Raw genomic sequence first — 19334 nt, forward strand, 5'->3', positions numbered from 1 at the left:
GGTAGTGATCATAAAAATTACATTGCGGAAGTAAAGCGATGTTGTAGCACGATGTGTTGGCATCGATTTCAATTGAAAACTGCATGACAGCTTTCGAAAGAGGTGATTTGCAATTTTTAAAAGGTAAATTAGGTCTTGAAAGAAGAGTTTTTACATGATTCGCAATGATAACTGTTCAAATGTATTTTACCAAATCACGCAATAAACACGTTTTTTCTTGAGTAGCGTGAACTGATCGTGAACTCCGATTTGACCATGTTATATCGAGGTGGAATTGATTTTGAAATAATTTTAGCTTTCAATCTAAAGACTGTGTCTATCGCAGAAAGTATTTACTTACAAACAAAGAGGTGCTAATTCCACAAATTTGACTAGCCGCTACGTATCGTGCGACTAAGTCTATTGTTTATAAATTATAATCCACGACTGGCAGGATGCGTGTCGGTCGGTACGTAATTATACCAACAATCAGACAATACCGGTAGTCCTCGTCGGAAGCATTTCCGTGGTGGTCACTAATTTTGAGTGACGGTCGGGGCCGACCGGCGTGGTGAACAAAGCTTTTTCACATCTGATATTGGCATGTCAAATATGAAATCAAGCGCCGAGGTGGGAACACATAGCGCCGAGGTCCCAAGTGAAGCGCCGAGATTCACAGGTATAGCGCCGCAGACCTCGGCGCTAAAAAGCCCTGGGGAGAACCCTGGTTGACTTGTCATTTCGCTCTGCTCAGGTGTTACCAGTAGTATAATAGAGCAAATTCAACGAAGCAGTTTGTAGCTACATACTTACCAATAAATACTTGCAAACTTACCAATAAAAACTACAACTGATGTTGATTTCTAGATGATGGGTGTACTCATTGATAAGATGCTGAGGACTCAAATTGTGGACTGTGCCTCTGTAGCAAATTTTCTTTTTTCCAAGGATATGGAAAATGATTTTACCAGGTTAGTATATGAATAGCATATGTAGTTATTCACAATTGTTCTCCAATATTCTATTTAAAAACTTGGACACAATCAATTTGGTCAAACGTATTTATTTTTTGACTTCCTTATTTTTAGTCCCCGTTCGGACGCAGTCCGAAAACGGGGACTTATGTTTTGCCCTGTGTGCGTCCGTGCGTCCGTGATCACCTGTATCTCGAACATGCATGGACCGATTGAGTTCAAACTTCACTCATACATCACACATTATATGGGACATATGCACATGCATTTTTTTCATGATCCGATTAACGATAGCCGAATAGCGGCCATTTTAAGGCCGAAAATGCATCAAAATCGCACATTTTCACCATTCCGGACCCGGATCTCAGTTATGCATGGACGGATATTGTTCAAATTTGGTACATACATTAAACATAATAGGACCTTGATGCACGTCATTTTTTTTTTCGGATCAAGTTCGAAATAGCCGACTGGCGACCATTTTGTTTTAAAGAATTCAGTTCTGGATCCGTATCCGAGACATGTCTGGATTGATCGAGTTCAAACTTCACACACACAAGGTACATCATGTCACAAATATGTATGTGTATTTGTTTCATGATCTCATGAACGATAGCCAAATGGTGGCCGCTTTAAGGCCGAAAATGCATTGAAATTGCACATTTTCACCATTCCGGACCCGGATCTCAGTTATGCATGGACGGATTTCATTCAAATTTGGTACATACATTAAACATAATAGGACCTTGATGCACGTCATTTTTTTTTTCGGATCAAGTTCGAAATGGCCGACTGGCGGCCATTTTGTTTTAAAGAATTCAGTTCTGGATCCGTATCCGAGACATGCTTGGATTGATCGAGTTCAAACTTCACACACACAAGGTACATCATGTCACAAATATGTATGTGCATTTGTTTCATGATCTCATTAACGATAGCCAAATGGCGGCCGCTTTAAGGCCGAAAATGCATTGAAATCGCACATTTTCACCATTCCGGACCCGTATCTCAGTTATGCATGGATGGATTTTGTTCAAATTTTGTACATACATTAAACATAATAGGACCTTGATGCACGTCTTCTTTTTTTTCGGATCAAGTTCGAAATGGCCGACTGGCGGCCTTTTTGTTTTAAAGAATTCACTTCTGGATCCGTATCCAAGACATGTCTGGATTGATCAAGTTCAAACTTCACACACACATGGTACATCATGTCACAAATAGATATGTGCCTTTGTTTCATGATCTGCTTAACAATAGCGAAATGATGGCCATTTTAAGGCCGAAAATGCATCAAAATCACGTATTTTCACAATTCCAGAACCGGATCTCAGTCATGCATGGATGGATTTTGTTCAGATTTAGCACAATGTGTTGTACATATGCAGGTGCATTTCAGTCATGATCTGCTTTGAATGTATATGTCACTCAAATATGAACGGAACGGGGACGTGTCATTGACAATGACTTGTCCTATTCATTTTGGCTATCGGTGTAGGCTTTCAGTAGGCAAGGTGTTTAACTGCAGCTTTGCAATCCCCGGGATTGCACCATGGCATCATGGGAAATGTAATTTGATTGACCTACCCATCGTTTACTATGTATACAAATGTCACTTGTTGTGTTAATTCTGTATGCAAACATCTTGCGTACACAACTGCCTGTCTCAAAAAGGCATTGTTTATAACAGTTTGGATTTACAATTCATACTTTCTCATCAACGTTAAGACGAGTCACTCAAATCCTGTTCTAATATTAAACCCTAACACCAAATCATACTTTATAAATATTCATGGTTGCATTGCAACAGAAAAATACAGCACCTCATGCATTCTTAAAATCAAAAAAAAAATTCACTGCAAATTCTGACCAGATGTTTCACCATTGAGTGCGATTTTGCATTCTAAAATCAGGCTGCCATCTTTATCTTTATATGTCTGGAGCTGCTGTTTTAATTATTTGCGAAAGCTAACGCTGTATTTATGTTAATGAGGTCATTGACATCTTTGTAATTGACAAATGTGATCAAAAATGTATTTAAGTTAAATTTTGAAGGTTGTTAAAGTTTATTATTGTTAAAATTTGTGATATTTTCACTATCTGTTGTGTTCTTCAGCCATAGGTCACTGATAACTTGGATTAGTTTCATTTGATTTGATTAGTTTCTGTCAATCAAAGCTTTGATGTGGATCAATCAGAACTCTTCATTTTTATTTCATGTCAACTCTAACACAATCTATTTTTCTTTGTATTTAGGTTGTATGTTTGGGAAATTATGCATTCCACAATCCGCAAGATGAATAAACATGAAAACCGAATTGAGAAAGAGCTCCAGGAGGCCAGGGCTAAGTTGGACCAACATGTACGTGCATGTCAAAAGTACAATACAATGTATATATACATTTGTTGATTTCCCTGATTGCTTGGATCTCAAAATGACACCGACAATCATCATTATAAACTTCATGATCGTTTTCAAAAAGCATATTTTTTTGTTAGTCTAAAGCTAAGGAGTAGTCACCTGCGCATGCATCAGATGGCCATAGCGTGTCATCAGTGTTCTCCACAAGGGGTTTTAGGCGGGCGGCCCGCCCATCAAGTTTTACGGCCGCACAGTAACTCCCGCCCACCAACGTACATCCAGCTGAAATTATTTGTAAAAAGCTTGCATTGTTCTTCCCAAGCCTGAACAAAAGAGTAGTTGCCCAACCCTTTATTTTGCTATTGTTTCAACAGTCCAAACATAAACAATGTCCATTGGAAGTCTGCAAGCAGTTATCAAGTGTATTCATGGCAAACGTGTCAATCGCTTGAATTCATTGTCGCCCGACATTGTTGCCACTTATTGCTCACGATACGCAACTACAGTGGTTTCAATTTACAGCTGTATTTTTAATAATCGTCTTCCGATCACGAAAGAAAGAAGTAAATACAAACGAAATGTATATGCACAGAAAATAAACAAATATATTAGCAGATTGCATGTAAACTCGAACAAAAATTTAAATTCTAGCCGTATTTACAATGTTCGCTCGATTTTCATTGTGAAAACAGCATGGAGAAGGCAAACTGATGACCTTTTGGCCTACCCCATTCAACGACCGTCTGCTACCCACCGCTGTTGGCGCTGTAACGATTTAGTATCTAAGTTGCATAGGGGAACAGCGCATTCTGGGTGTTCGTGTACTGAATTCGGAAAGCGGTAATAAACATCAAACATGGCTGCTGGATTAGTTTACCGCGAGTATTTGTAATTGAATAATATTTTAGTTATCTTTTCCACGTACTTTTTTCAATTTATCTATTTTTTATGTCTAATCTTTCGAGAACATATCAGATTCTTTTATTTTGCCGATTGCTAGCATTTTTTTCTTGAATTCCAAAACAATGTGTGAAAACACAACGTTCCGTGGCCGTACATGCGTAAATGCATCTTACCGTGTCATTGTTTACTAACAAGCGTCTACCCATGAGCCTTTGCGTTTTTAGTGTGTGTTATTGTCGCTTGGGGCTCAATACCTGTGTGTACACAGGTGACGACCCTCCCGCTTTAACACATCACCTGCTAAAAGCGTTACAACAAACGACTGAACTTTGACCTTTTAATAACTATTTGAATGCCAAAATCAAATTTTGTCATTTTTCTCAAAATAAACAAACATACAACTATTTTTGTTCCAAAATTTTGAAACAAAAGGAAATTTAGCCCAAAATTAACAAATAATTTATCGTTAAATGTATTCAAAAGTGCTGAACAGTTTAAAGCGGGTGAGTCGTCGCCTACGCATGCGTCAGATGGTCATAGCGTGTCATTGTTTACAAACAAGTGTCTACCCAAGAGCCTTTGCATTTTTTAGCGTGTCTTGTTATCGTCACTTGGGACTCAATTCCCACACGTGTACAGGTGACAACCCTCCCGCTTTAATATCAGTACTTGTGTGATCTTTCACACTCAACTCTAACTCATTTACAGTCACTGTAGCATTTCATCTTCTTCCAAAAATCATTGGTTGTAAAGTTTAAATATATTTTACATTATTATATTAACATTATAGGAACATGGTAGTGACAGTGATGAGAGCGATACAGACTTGCCATCAGAAGAACAAGTTGATCGATTACAGGAAAAATTAGAAACTGCTCAAAGTGAACAGAAAAATTTGTTTCTCATCATATTTCAGGTGAGAAAAACAAACAAACAAAATTTGTAGTCCACGTCGGACAGAGTTTGAAATAGGGACTTGTGTTATCAGTTCTGTCTGCTGATTTTATTCAAAGCTAGAAGGAAGACAAGTTATGGTGGGATACATATGCATGTTGATTTGTTTTTTATTTGGTAGACCTTTGATCGACTGGCGGCCATTTTCTTTCTATAAAAAACACCAAAATATTTGAATTAGTCAAAAAACACTTTCTAGGCATGCCTGGACTGATGTGAATCAAACTTGCTATTTACATCACTCATCGTGGGTTACAGATGCATGTCAGTTTTGTGATATTATTCAAAATGGCCGACTGGTGGCCATGTTTTGGTGTCCTCTTGTTGATTTGTTTTAGTTGATGCCTTTGACAACTATTTTTGTCCCCTAAAATATGCAAAGAAATTTCATAAACTGTTTCTCGGGCATGCTCGGGCCAGTTTCATTCAAACTTTGTATAAATATCACACATAATGGATTACTAATGCACACAAGTTTGTTTTGTGACAAGATTCTCACAAGATTCTGACGCTTCAACTGATTTTTGTATGAAGAATGCAAATGTTTTGTTTTGTTAATTGAATCAAAATGCTTGTGTGGATTGTGGTGAGATGTGATCTTACTCTTTGGAGGTGTCACTTTGACTGAGCAAAACCTTTGAAGTAACTCCATATTTTTAACATTCTGAATATTCTCCCCAACATTTGAGGACAATGCTACTGTAAAATACTTTATTTTCGCTGGAATTAATTTTCGCTGTAAAGGCTTTTTGGGTGTTTTGTATGGAATTTATTAGTCCCCGTTCAGGCACAGCCTGAAAAGGGGACTAATAATTCAGGTTATGTCCATAATTCCGTCTCCAACATTTTCTCAGAAATTCTACAGCAGATATCAGTGAAACTTGGCAGGTTGATGAACATGTCCCCTCCGAGTATGCACGTAATTTTTTTTCCAGATCTGAAAATCCCAAGTGGGTCTTTTTCATGATTTTATCAAAAATTGCCTCTCCCGGCAACATTGACAAAACGTCTGCGCATGCTCAGAATAAATTAATTACTGTAAAATACTTTATTTTTGCTTGCAACATTTTTTTGCTATTTTCGCTGAAGGAATGTTTCAGTTAAAATAAAATCCAGCGAATATACCCTTTTCTTATATTTTACAGTCAACTTGTCAAAAATCAATGAAAATAAATTCAATACAAAACACCCAGAAAAAGTCTTTTCAGCGAATGATAATTCCAGCTGAAATAAAATATTTTACAGTAGATTAGATCTGTGAGTAAGGCTGCTGTTATTACGGCACGTGATTTCTCCATTGCGTGCAATTTATTATAGTACTGTTTATACATGTATTCTGTTCGGCTCAGTGGTCTCATTCACTCGTTACTAGAAGAACTAGTAACTTTATTTGATTTCAAGAACTTCAAGAAGGCGGCATAAGAGACGTGTTTGCAAAGGTAAGTTTTCCAGTTTATTGGGGTACGATTGGTGTACATTTCGTGACGTACGGACGTGAATATTATGATGATTGCCAGCTTTATATTCTTGTGAAAAACCAAAAAAAGCAAACAATTGTCTCTAATCTACGAAACTAGTTTGTGAATTGTATACCCTGTCAAATTATTGTACACGAACGATTAATTCACGAGGACATAGTTTTCAAGTACCGGTAAATCGTTTTCCGGTCTTTTGCTTGTGTAGCGATTTCCGAAATATTCACAACTCGGGGGGGGGGGGGGGGGGGGGGGGAGAATTTCCCTGTGTCGATCAATTTATTCATGATATAATAGCAGGTTGCCTATGATTATATTCGTATTTTTTATGTTGTGAGCATTGAACTGTTAGTTGCAATGAAGATTTTGGCGATCTTGTGCGATTCAACATGGCGGAGGTACAGTGACAACACGTGTATGGACGGTCGGTCGAGCAGTCTGCAACGGACCACAGTCTGTGAACGGACCGTGAAATCGCCCGTTTTTTGGACAGTTTTTTTTTAATGTTTTGGATATTTCATTCACTCCTGATGCCTAAAAGAGTCTAATTTATATTTTACCGTAATCATTGACGCCTATTCAAGAGTATCATGTTTATTGTGAATAGCGTGAATGGGTAAGCTTCGTTTCGACAATGGGCTGTTATTTCTGTGAACAATGTTAAATTATTCTTTGAATGCTCAGTTTATTTTTTGAAAACAACTAATTTTTCGATTTAAAAAAATCATGCCGTTTTCCCCGTCAAAATCAAAGCATAAAGATCTTGCTAAACATCGGTGAATCCCCTGTTGCGTTCACCACGAGGTCACTGAGCCGTCATTAACATATTTAAATGAGCCACGTGTACTGAAATAACATGGCGGATATCGCATCGCATTTACATTCGACCGAAATCATTCGTTTACGATGAAACTAAGTTGAATATTACTTCCAATTCATAAAAATTCAACGAATTATTTTTTTGTGCGTATTATAATCATTACTGAATAATAATAAACAATTGCAATACTTCGAAAACAAGTAAGTTATTCACTTGCGAAACACAGAATGACCAGATTGTGCTACCGTGATCATTTGCTACCGGTACTAACAACCATGGAACTATAAACCCCTCCATGTAACAACTAAGCAATGTATTCGTGTTTGTATTTATTCGAAACTTCTTTTAGAAAATACTTTACTTTTCGTAAACTTTACTGAATTTTTGGGGGGGATTCAATTCCAACATTTCGCGATGCCAAACCAAAGGCCTTTCACTCTTTGAGTGTGACACCTAAACCAGAAGTTTTATGGTGTATAAACTGGCACTAAATGAAAAAGCCGTTGAACCTTACTCAAATTTATAAATACATGTTATTATGTATTTAATTATGAAAACTGACTAAATTAAATGTGATTTATTTTTAATTTGAACAGAATTATGATTTATATCGGTAATGACGTTTTCATCCAATATTAATTGTGCAATTGTTAAAATGCCTACCTACACATTTATTGTTTTTGTTTCTGTTGCCCTGAAATAGACATTTGTAAAAAAAAAAAATTTTAAAATCATGCTTGATTCAAATTCAAAAAAAAAAGATGTAGCCATGTAGCCCCTTCCTGTTATCTGTTTCCAACTTCTTCCAGAGTAAAACTGGTGAAGCCATGTAATTGCCATACAATCATCAACTGTGGGAAAACTTGTATGTTATTGAAATCTTTATTTTGTTGTCTGTGAATTAATATAATATTTGAAATGGTGTAATGGTGCAAAATATTCTCAAGCAATTGGTTTTCTGGTGGCACTACACTGTGCATTTATGCATGATCTCAGCTTTATACTAAGTGATGATGGTGGTTGAAATGGAAAACTGAATACAAAAATCCAGTAACATCTCAAACGAATTTCCGTCTGCTGTGAATGCATGTTTCGTTACATCAAATAAATAACCCAATTTTATTGAATGTATCCAAAAACATAGTACCAATGATCTGAAATTTCAGGAGTGCTCGCTGAAGGTTTATCAATCTTGCTTATTGTCTTGTTCTTTACCAATCCTGCATTTCAGTTACTAGAATTTATACTAAAAAAAAATAGTTTCTGTTTTTCTTCTAATAATTCGGCCACTCTCAAAAACAAATATTTTTCCATGGTCAAAATGCAAGAAGAATACAAAACTACTGTGATTGCATAGCGATATCTGTAGGGCCATTGTCAATTAGTTCGCCTGGTCAACACAGCGTTATACATAGGGCTGATATTGAATCACAGAGAGTAAAATCTTGTGATACTAATTTCTAGAACCGCTCAGATTGGTACATATGTCTTATGAACCCACATGTGTATATCTTTAACAATACTCATTTTAAACTTTTTTTTTTTACAGTGGTGCTGTGAACTGCTTCAATTTTGCAAGGCAATTTTTTTCTGGGTTCCTACAACATGGAGTGTCAGGGACTTTATTGAAATTTCATAGAATCCTGAATATATCTAGAAGTGAAAATTAAATGGTTTACAGTATTTTATACCCATTAATAATGATGAAATGCAATAATATCACTGCACTAAAAAGACTTCAAACAATTATTGTTACTTCTCCATTGAAGGTTATGAGCAGACCAACCTTTACTGGCTTCCTTAATTATTACATGTACTTGCTCTGAAAACATAGCTTTTACAATTGTTTAAATTAACAGATGTTGTTCTATGTACAATGAATACATTTTAAATAATAAACCTTACTGTATTAATAAAAAATTGTATTTGACAACATGAGAATGATTCTGATGCCCAGTGGTGATGTTGAAACAAACCCAGGTCCTGGTAATATACTGAGACCTGATTAACAAAGAAGTCATGTACATCAAGGTTCACTCAGATTTATGAATGCAGTTTCTTGAGCAAGTATACATGTATGACAAATAGTTTTGTTGCACTTGTGTACTCTGAGATTCTGAACATGGGTCAGTGGAAGTTTTTAGTTGTCAGTACAAAACTAGATTATGGGAAATCACTTTATGATGAGTTGTACCCACATAGAGTACATATTCATTCACCTGTTTGCAGATGTTCCTTGTACTACTTTATAATCAAATAACGGGGACTGTGACATTTCATGTCTTGTTTTTACTGATTTTTGATGAGTTGAATGTGGAATATAGGAAAAAAAGTATATTCGCTGGATTTTATTTACACGGAATCATCCGTTCAGCGAAAATAGCGGAAATAAATTCCAAGCGAAAATAAAGTATTCTACAGTATTTGACATCTCTGGTGCCATGATTCTTTGACACTTGTCCTCTGTCCATAGCGCTTGAAATTCAATCCATGCTGCCAATAAAAAAAAGTCAAACCCTGACCTCTGAAAATTCATAGTGCCTTAATATCAAAGTCTGTTGCCCATGGCAACACAATGTACATTGTGACAAGCGGGAATTTGGATTGAGGTAACCAAGATGGTGACACAGTGTATGATTTTCTTGCGATGTTTAAAAACATTTCATTGCAAATTTTGTTGTAATTTTTATGTTTAATTAAGAATTCCAAATTTGTGTATTTTAACCCCGAAAAGATGCAGATGATCACAATGGATCAATTTATATAAAATATATCAGACTAACTTGTCTGTAATTAATTGCAGATAGATTGTCGAATTAATTTTATTCACAATAACACAATTTTATTTACTTGTATCACTGTGTTTGTTATGCAAATAAGCAGTAACACTACAAAATCTGAATATTTTTTCATTAAAACCATACTGAAATGACACAAACACACTGACTGTAACGTAACTTTTTCTTTGAATAACTTTATTTTTTGCAGCGCTTTATCATTATTTTAAGTGAACATCTAGTGAAATGTGAAAATGAAGGTAAAGATTGCGATACCCCATGGTACAAACAAGTTAAAGGAAGACTTCAACAAATATTCTTAACCGTAAGTACAATTGTATTCATACTCGTATTGTTATTCATAATTTGAATACTGGAATATTATTTATTATTAATTTTTCCCAAAATCAATAGATTGTGTTGATCGAATTATTTGGATTTTCATCTTTTAGGTAATTGTCGGCCGATGCTGTCACTCACTGTTTTTTATCAAATTTTTCTGATTCTTTAACAGCACTATCAACAAGTGGAGAAGTATATCACCACACTTGAGACGTTACTCTTTACTGCCGACATTGACCAGCATATTCTGGAAGTTTTCCAACAGTTCCGAGCTCTGCGGATGTAAATCTCGATGTCATTTCAACCAACCATGTTTTTTTACCCAGCTGAATAAACTAAAAACTGCCTAATTCGTTCTGTGCCAGTCTGTATTATTTTTTTACTTTCACTTTTAGTATGTTATTTTTAAAATGTATGTCAATCAGTTGGATGGCAGAGAAGGTGGTCTATTAAAATGAAATATTTTCCAGCTGAGTATAACATTTTTTTTTTTAGCCTTTCAATTTTTCTTTATTTTCACCTCAACTTTGTTCATCTTAGGAATATTCTCCACATGACTGAAAGCTCTGGATATGTATATTATTGATGTGTACTGTAACTTTCGTATTAAAATAATTTTGAAAAGGTCAGTTTTTGTCTGCAATGTATAAGCCACAGGATCTGTAGATTTGATATAGTTGGTACCCATTTGGTTCCTCGAATAAAAATGATTATGAGGTCGACGGCTATATTCAATAAATACTTGTAAGTGTAATTAAGGTATATCAAATTAACATTAGAATAATGCTATTGAATTTCCTTGCTTAAATCATCCCTGATTTATCCCAGTCTGAAAACTGGTGCGTAGTTTGAGTCTTGTGTTTCTGATCGTCATTATTGGAGTAGCTGCTGTGGTAGATTTTGTTCAAAGACAAGACATACTATTGTAATTCAGGACACATGGACACAATTCTGTTTTTGGATTCATCGTAATCTGATGTTGATCCTTTCCCAGAAAACGAGAAGAAAGCAAAACTTAAAAACATTATATAGATATATATATATTAGTTATGCAAGATTTGAAATTGTAGTTTACAATATGAATATGAATACAACTGTAGAAATTACAATCTGAATATGAATACAACTGTAGAAATTACAATCTGAATATGAATACAACTGTAGAAATTACAGTCTGAATATGACTACAACTAGAAATTACAATATGAATACAACTGTGGAAATTACAATCTGAATATGAATACAACTGTAGAAATTACAGTCTGAATATGACTACAACTAGAAATTACAATATGAATACAACTGTGGAAATTACAATCTGAATATGAATACAACTGTAGCAATTAGCCTATCAGCGTTGTAGCACTTAGCCAATGGGTTTTCTTTCGCCACTTTTTATCTGAAACGTGATGTATGAGGGCGTACTATTGGACGTATGTGTAGCTTTGTTTATTGACATGTACCGCTGACCTGTAGATCCGGGCAACTCTTGGTTAGACTTTCCCAAACTGGCTGCGTTTCTGAGAATATTGAAGGTAGAAAATCTGTGTTTTGTTTACATCCATTGTGAGTTGGCCAACGTGCATTTTACTGGCCAGAACTCTATTACATGTGGTTTCAACAAATTAAAACAATATTTTGGTCTTTGTAACCCTTTCTTTTTTGGATGCGCCAACATTGTCGTCTATGGAGTTCTAATTAGTGGTATGAACCCATATGGAAATAAACATGTCGCTCAAACAGCGTGTCTCGTGAGCAATACTAGAATAACTAGGTAAATTAAATTATTGCCTTTTTATTAGATTGGATACATTAAATTAGTTATTTGTTTAATTACATGATGCACCTACAAACAACAAGTCTGTGTGGGTGGCTAGATGTCAGTACATACAAACAAACACTATTAATCGTTGCACGTCAATTATTCTTCAGTTCAGTATCCAAAATAAAAAAAAAAAGATTACAGTGGTATTAATAAGTTTTGAAATAAAATAGTATACTGTGTGATCCCAGTATGTTAAATTAAATGTACGAGCTGAATTAATGACACCAGCGATATTCGCAACCTTGGAAAAGAGTCTTCTCTAAATGTATGACCGTTTCAAAACCAATGAGTTTTTGGTCTTGAGCTGACCATCCTCATACTTGCATGTACACCAATATAATGAGAATTCATCAATGGAGATAGTATTTGTCAGCTTTATTTGTTACCATTCTTATTTCAGAGGTCAAGTTAAAGCGCGGTGGTCGTCGCGCAGCGCGTGTTTGAATTTCATGTAAATAAACAATGTATTTTACGCGCGTTGTATACGTTGCTATGAGTCCCATATCGAACAGAGCACGATGCGATTACCACCGCCCTTTAATGACAGGAGTATGAATTTGTGCTTGTTCTTTGCTCTTGGTTGAAATACTAGTAATGGCGGCCAAGTGTTGTTGCAAGCTTTACGGTGGTTGTTGATAATTGCTAAATGGTAATTAAATTCATATTCAATTAATTTCTGACGCAATTATTAATCCTTTATTTTTCAGGCCAAAAAAGTCCCATATTAAATACACAACAAACACGAACACTAATAAATACAACGTCTAAGATTAGTCCAAAATTTGGATAAGAAAAAACTGTCAGAGTTGACACAAGTACGAATTAAAGCATTATCGCTCGTAAGTAGACGCTGACTGAAGTTATATAATGCCTTGCGCTGAAGAGATTCAAAGTTGAAAATATTTCTACTCACGCAATTACCACTGGCGCTGCTAGCCCGTTTAAGGCTAAAGACCAATCTTATAGCGTTATTATAAGCCACTCGCACAGTATTCACAATTTGTGTACGATAATCACACCAAACATTCAGACAATATATACTGTATAAATACGTTCTAAATAACAAACACTTAACGTACTCTGAACTTTTTATAAATTTTCGTAAAATAAAATTTGCCCTAGCATAAATACACCGCAGTTGTCGCTTCATATCAGCTTCATCCTTGCCATCTGATGACACCATATAACCCAGGTACTTTTTCACTGAGACGAAAACCAGAGGTTTACCATACAAGTACACGCTTGGAACCCTTGTTTGTCCCCACGTTTTTGGAAAAAATGACATGCATTCTGTCTTAGTATTGTGGAAAAGAATGTCAAACTCCTCACCATAACACTCGCAGATCTCAACGAGCTTTTTCAATGATTTGACAGAAGGTGAAACTAACAAAATATCGTCAGCATAAAAAAGATGATTCATTATTTTACCAGCTAAATGACATCCAACACCCGCTTGTTGCAGCCTAGTACTGAGATCATCAATATAAATTGAAAATAACGTCGGCGAAAGAATGCTTCCTTGTCGAACTCCATTGGTCACTCTAAAGGACGCAGATATTTCTGAAGCCCATCGGATACAAAAAGTTTGACCTCGATACCAATGCAATAGACAACGCACAATGAATACAGGCATTCCCCTATCAAGTAATTTTTTGAATAACTTCCAATGGTTTACCCTGTCAAACGCTTTTGTTGCGTCCATAAAACAAGCAAAAACGGGCGAGTTGTGACTTTTATAGAAGTCGACAATTTCCTTCACTACGAAGATACACATTTCTGTTGAATGCTTGCGTTTAAACCCAAACTGAAAATCACTAGTCTCGATAAATTTTTCAATTCGATTTAAGATGCACAACTCAAATAATTTCGATAAAACGGTTACTATAGCAACAGGTCTATAGTTATTCACTCTTGTGATATCTTTAGTCTTATCTTTAACAATTGGGACAATCATTGTATCCATAAAATAGTCTGGCAGGTGTCCATGAACAAAGAATGCAGTAAAGCACAAGGCTAGTAGAACACACAGTATTTGATCCGCAAATATTATATGTTCCGAGCACAGTCTGTCTTTTCCAATACATTTTCCCTTTTCCAATTTATTAATGGCTACTTTGATTTCATTACAGGTGACCATCATATCTTCGTGGTAATTCATGACATTCACAGCAGATATCACATGATTTTTGTTTTGACAATTTGTTACAGACTGAAGAAGCGATTCATAATGTTTTTTTCACATATTGCAAATGCTTGTTTGCCCATCACAACCCTCTATAGTAGATGGTAGAGGTCCAACATTGTTAGTCATATTATTAACTGAATTCCAAAAGTCTCGAGATTTCCCCTGTGATAACTTATAAGCTAACGCATCAGCTCTCGCTTGTTCATCGTTTCGTCTACACATTCGAATCATTAGCTTAAATTTTGCCCGCGTTTTACGCATCAATTCATATATTGGTCCAGTACGAGGTCTTCCATTACTTACCCATACCATGAATGCATCCCTAGCAATGTTATGAAAGTCACGAACTTGTTCATTCCATCCTGGAATTTCATGATGTCGTTTAGGTTTGACAGTTGGTATAGTATCCTCAGCCGCTATCCGCAATGATTGAACAATGTCAGCATAATAACTGTTAAGAGCGATCATATGGTCTTGATTTTTACAATTAGGATCACGACAACTCAGTACGTTATTTGGTGTATTAATGGTACACAGAAGCTGAGCAGTCCTAGATTGGTACCTTCTAATTTGATGTTGGGTCACATTAGACCATTTCGGCACAGTTCTATGGTAATTTCCAAATCGATGCTGGCGCTCAAATTGTGTCAGATCCGCACAATCTATCTCAACGCTGAGAGGAAAGTGATCCGACGACATAAAATCATTCATAATACGTATTTTCTTAATTGCGTTGTGAGCAGAGGGTGTACTAAGGCAGTGATCTAACCACCCAGTACTACCATGAGCCTCGCTGTAATATGTAAAGTTTACAGTGGAACGACCAAGCAAACATATATCCGAAACATATATATTATTTTCTGAGCAAAAATGTTCAAGTTCGCGCCCAAATAGCGATCCAAGATTTGCATTAAAATCACCTAGAATAATAGCATTCGTAGCGTTGCAATCCTGAACAATACAATAAATTTTAGCCAAATAGCTAAGAAAATCATCAAAATTATCATCTGAACAAGTGGGCAAATATGCACACAGTATGAGTATATGACTATGTTCAGTACGCAGTTCCACGCCAATAAGTCTGTTATCATTTAAATATCGTATTTTAATTTTATTGCCAAGAGATTTGCGCCACAAGATGGCAACGCCTCCGTACGGCCGTCCCACGCGGATTCCCGTCTCTTCATCCATTGCCGAAACTCCACATGCATTAAAGCCATTATGTATACTCCCTAGAAGTGTTAATTCGGAGTTACTAAGCCAGTGCTCTTGGATTAACACTATGTCATGAGAGTCACAGAGAGCGTGAATATCGTTAATAGAGGATTTTGCTCCACGACAGTTGAATGAAACTATTCGTACAGACATTGTTATTAGTAATACTTGCGAATAAGAATTCCAGTTGGCCAAACAGTGGGGTCCATAATCTGCCCAGAGAACTCTCGCGTGGTTTCAATAAGAAATGAAGAGTATGTGTCGAACTTAGTTTTGAGTTTTTCGCAGTTAACTTGCACGTTAAGCGACTTTTTAACAAAGCTTTGAATATCTTCCGTTGATGTCAAAGGTGAAAGCCTGGCAATAAACACCCTAAATGGTGGATTGTAATGAACAACTTTAATGGCACAGTCTCTGTCTGGATCAGCAGTGCCCACTCTGGGGCCTCGTTGATTTTTACGTTTACGGTTCACGGTGGTAAAACCATCACTGTTTTTGTCACGTAATTTCATATTAAATTTGCCATGGGCAGGTTTTCTTTCATTCATTTCATGAGACGTATGCGACGAAACTATACCTGCATAAGTAACCGATGGAGAGGAATGTTGCAGAGTAGGTTCAGCATTGCAACTTACTTTACTAGTTTTATGACCAGATGGAGATGGTAAACAATCAGTAGCCATGGGAACTGCAATGGATGTGAGAGTGGCTATACTTATCAGAAATGATAAAAACAAAAGTTTTGATTCGTCTATTTATGATGGCGCTGTGGACTTGAATCGTATTTTCTTCCGCGAATCAGGACAAGGTGGCCGATCAGCTGTTTCGAGGCATTAGTATTACGACGATGTTCACGCACTAATACTGATTTGTCACAGGGTTCTTGTTGAAATGCAAGTACCGTTTAGCGTGCTGAGTTGAGTTAAGATTCAGTTCGAGAATTAACAAACACACGGACGCCAAAATGGCTGCTTTGAAGCAGATGAAACAAACACTCAGACGAGAACTGAAGAAAAGATTGGCCGGGATGTCGGAGACAGAAAGAAAAAGACAATCAGAATGTATAACGCAAAAGGTAAAATAGCAAAATTCCGATTCATTTGCGCATCTCGTTTGTTTCTGTCATACGCACCGTCGTAATGATCAATCCAGGTTCAATGGCAAAAAGGGGCGTGGTTCACTGAAAAGACGTATGAGTATGTGCACAGCCCGCGGTTTTATTATCTCGGAAAAAGGAAAGGTGTGAATCTGACATTTTTGTCATCTCAATTTTAAAAACTGTCAATTTGCCAATGATTAATATTTTTCAGCTCAAAAAAAGAAAATTATCAGATTTTGAATTTCTACAATTTTACAGTAAATATTGATAAACAGTGGATCTAGAACACTGGAGAATATGACCCCACTCTGAGCTCTGCTCAGTTGTAACATGTGTTAGAGTGCATTATGAACTGTTCCTCATATTCTGTGGAACAAATCGCGTTTAAATGATGTTACATATTGTCTCATCTTGTGATACCTGCGGGGGGGGGGGGGGGTACTGTAAACTGCAATTTTTATAATTATATGGCATTCCAAAAATTGCACAGCACAGAAATTTTCACTGCTACAAAATTTCATGATTTTCAAAATTCGCAAAAAATTTTGTCTTTTGTGAAATTGAATTGGTTTACTCAATGCATGTACTTCTTGGTTTCCACTATCACAAAAAAAAATCACACTAACCATACTTCATGCCTTCTTCGTTCTCATCCAAGTTGATTAAACATCCCAAGTATGAAGCAAGTAGACGTATCAGCGTTTACCTGAGTATGACAGAAGAAGTCAACACCCTGGGTATACTTCAACACATCTTTGACTCCAATAAAGTATGTTTTGTTCCACAATACATTGGTAATAATATGGACATGCTGAAATTAAACTCCATGCAAGACTATGATGCATTGCCAAAAACAAAATGGAATATAAAACAGCCAACTGACAGCGACAATCGAGAGGAAGCTCTGTCTACTGGTGAGTTACAAATTCCTTCTCCTCCTGGTCTGAAAATAAATGTTGTAATGATTAAGGTGTCCTGAGTTGTATCAGGCTCCGAGAGTGTGTCAGGCGTCACATTCAAACTTAGAAGGACTCCAAAGAACTCTGTTTTTGGCTACACTGATTTTTTTTTATTTAAAATTGAATGCATTTGACAACAATTACAGAAATTCTGGACCGGACATATTAGCCAAATCCAATTTGGCTACCAAATGTTGTGTGATCTTCTGCATTTCAAGTATTGTATTTGAATTTGACAGGCTGCTCCTCGATATCATTGTATGACCTCTCCAATGATAATACATGTGTAGATGATTTTTGACTCTCCTCAATCGTGTGTGATCTTTGACCTTTGACATGAATATTTTGACCTTCATCTTTAATTATCTCACTACAGGTGGACTAGATATGATAATTATTCCTGGGCTTGGTTTCACAAGAGATGGTAAAAGATTAGGACGTGGCAAGGGTTACTATGACAACTACCAATCTCGATGTGTGGATCACTCACCAAGTAAACCCTACACCATAGCGTTGGCATTTCAGGAACAAATATGCGATGATATCCCTGTATCGGATCATGATGTCAATATCGACGAGGTTCTTGTAGGCGATATGGACATAACTGGTTGATTCCATGGTGCTTTCTTTGTAATATTTCATGTTTGATATTTTTGGTCTGTGGTGTGAAATAACTCATCATGGAAAAAAAGATTCACTTTATCTAAATCCCGTCTTTAAGGTCTCCTTAATAATATTATATTGAATAATAATCCCCTGTTATTACCTTGACTGATAAGAGCGTGCCTATTTTGTCAAATTTGGGCCCTCAAATACAACCCTTGATATATTAGGACTCTTTTTCACATAATCAATAAGAGACTTCCAACAGATGTGTTGAGATAAGTTACATCTACCATTCATTTGATTGTTTCTGATCGGCAGCTTTCATCATCATGTGTAGTTCATGTTCACTTCTTGTCAGCAAAATTGAAACTTTGTATCTTATTTTTCTTCGTTGTTCATGTGTATGTATGTCCATATGAATTTTACTTGTATTCAAGTTTTATGTTGTGGTTAATAAAATCCTGGAAAATAAACTTCATTGTTCTCAATTTTAATATATTCAAGATTAAAGAATTAAAACTACTGGTGAGGGTGAGTGAATTAAAAGACAATTTGGCTAAGTGGTCAAATTGCAAACGATGACGTCATTTTGAGATTAATTCAGTTTCAGCATAAAATAATTTCACATACTAGTATGTACAAAATTAATTCATGGTTTGTAATGGACACAGAATTTGTTTGCCCATTCATCGTGGCAAGACAAATTGGCCAATGATGTTACAAATATCGCAGATACTTATATAAACGGGAAGATTTGGGGTTGTAGATGTCTGAAGTCACTAAGTGAAGCGTTCTAAGGCTGTTTCTGTGCATTTTTACTATTGTATCACCTTTAGTCAGAAGTTGTGGTCTCATAAAA

General features: G+C 36.1%; 2 protein-coding genes across 2 annotated transcripts in view; both read left to right on the top strand.

Moving 5' to 3' along the window:
* LOC100369735 (nuclear cap-binding protein subunit 1) overlaps positions 1–11215 on the top strand; it is a 35231-nt gene extending 24016 nt beyond the window's left edge. The window contains exons 17-21 of the mRNA XM_085507064.1: positions 847–950; positions 3210–3315; positions 5009–5134; positions 10456–10569; positions 10759–11215. Coding sequence (XP_085363190.1) covers positions 847–950; positions 3210–3315; positions 5009–5134; positions 10456–10569; positions 10759–10872 — 564 coding nt within the window. The 3' untranslated portion in view covers positions 10873–11215. The remainder of the gene's footprint in view (positions 1–846; positions 951–3209; positions 3316–5008; positions 5135–10455; positions 10570–10758) is intronic.
* A 5397-nt stretch (positions 11216–16612) lies between these two features.
* Positions 16613–18621, top strand: LOC100369886 (5-formyltetrahydrofolate cyclo-ligase-like). The gene is made up of 3 exons (XM_002740643.4): positions 16613–16886; positions 17569–17824; positions 18246–18621. Exons 1-3 carry the CDS (start codon positions 16776–16778, stop codon positions 18479–18481), a joined length of 603 nt encoding a protein of 200 aa, XP_002740689.1. The 5' UTR covers positions 16613–16775; the 3' UTR covers positions 18482–18621.
* Positions 18622–19334: the final 713 nt, after the last annotated feature.

The sequence above is a fragment of the Saccoglossus kowalevskii genome, chromosome 13 (genome assembly GCF_978046115.1).
Source record: "Saccoglossus kowalevskii chromosome 13, keSacKowa6.1, whole genome shotgun sequence".
Lineage (NCBI taxonomy): Eukaryota > Metazoa > Hemichordata > Enteropneusta > Harrimaniidae > Saccoglossus > Saccoglossus kowalevskii.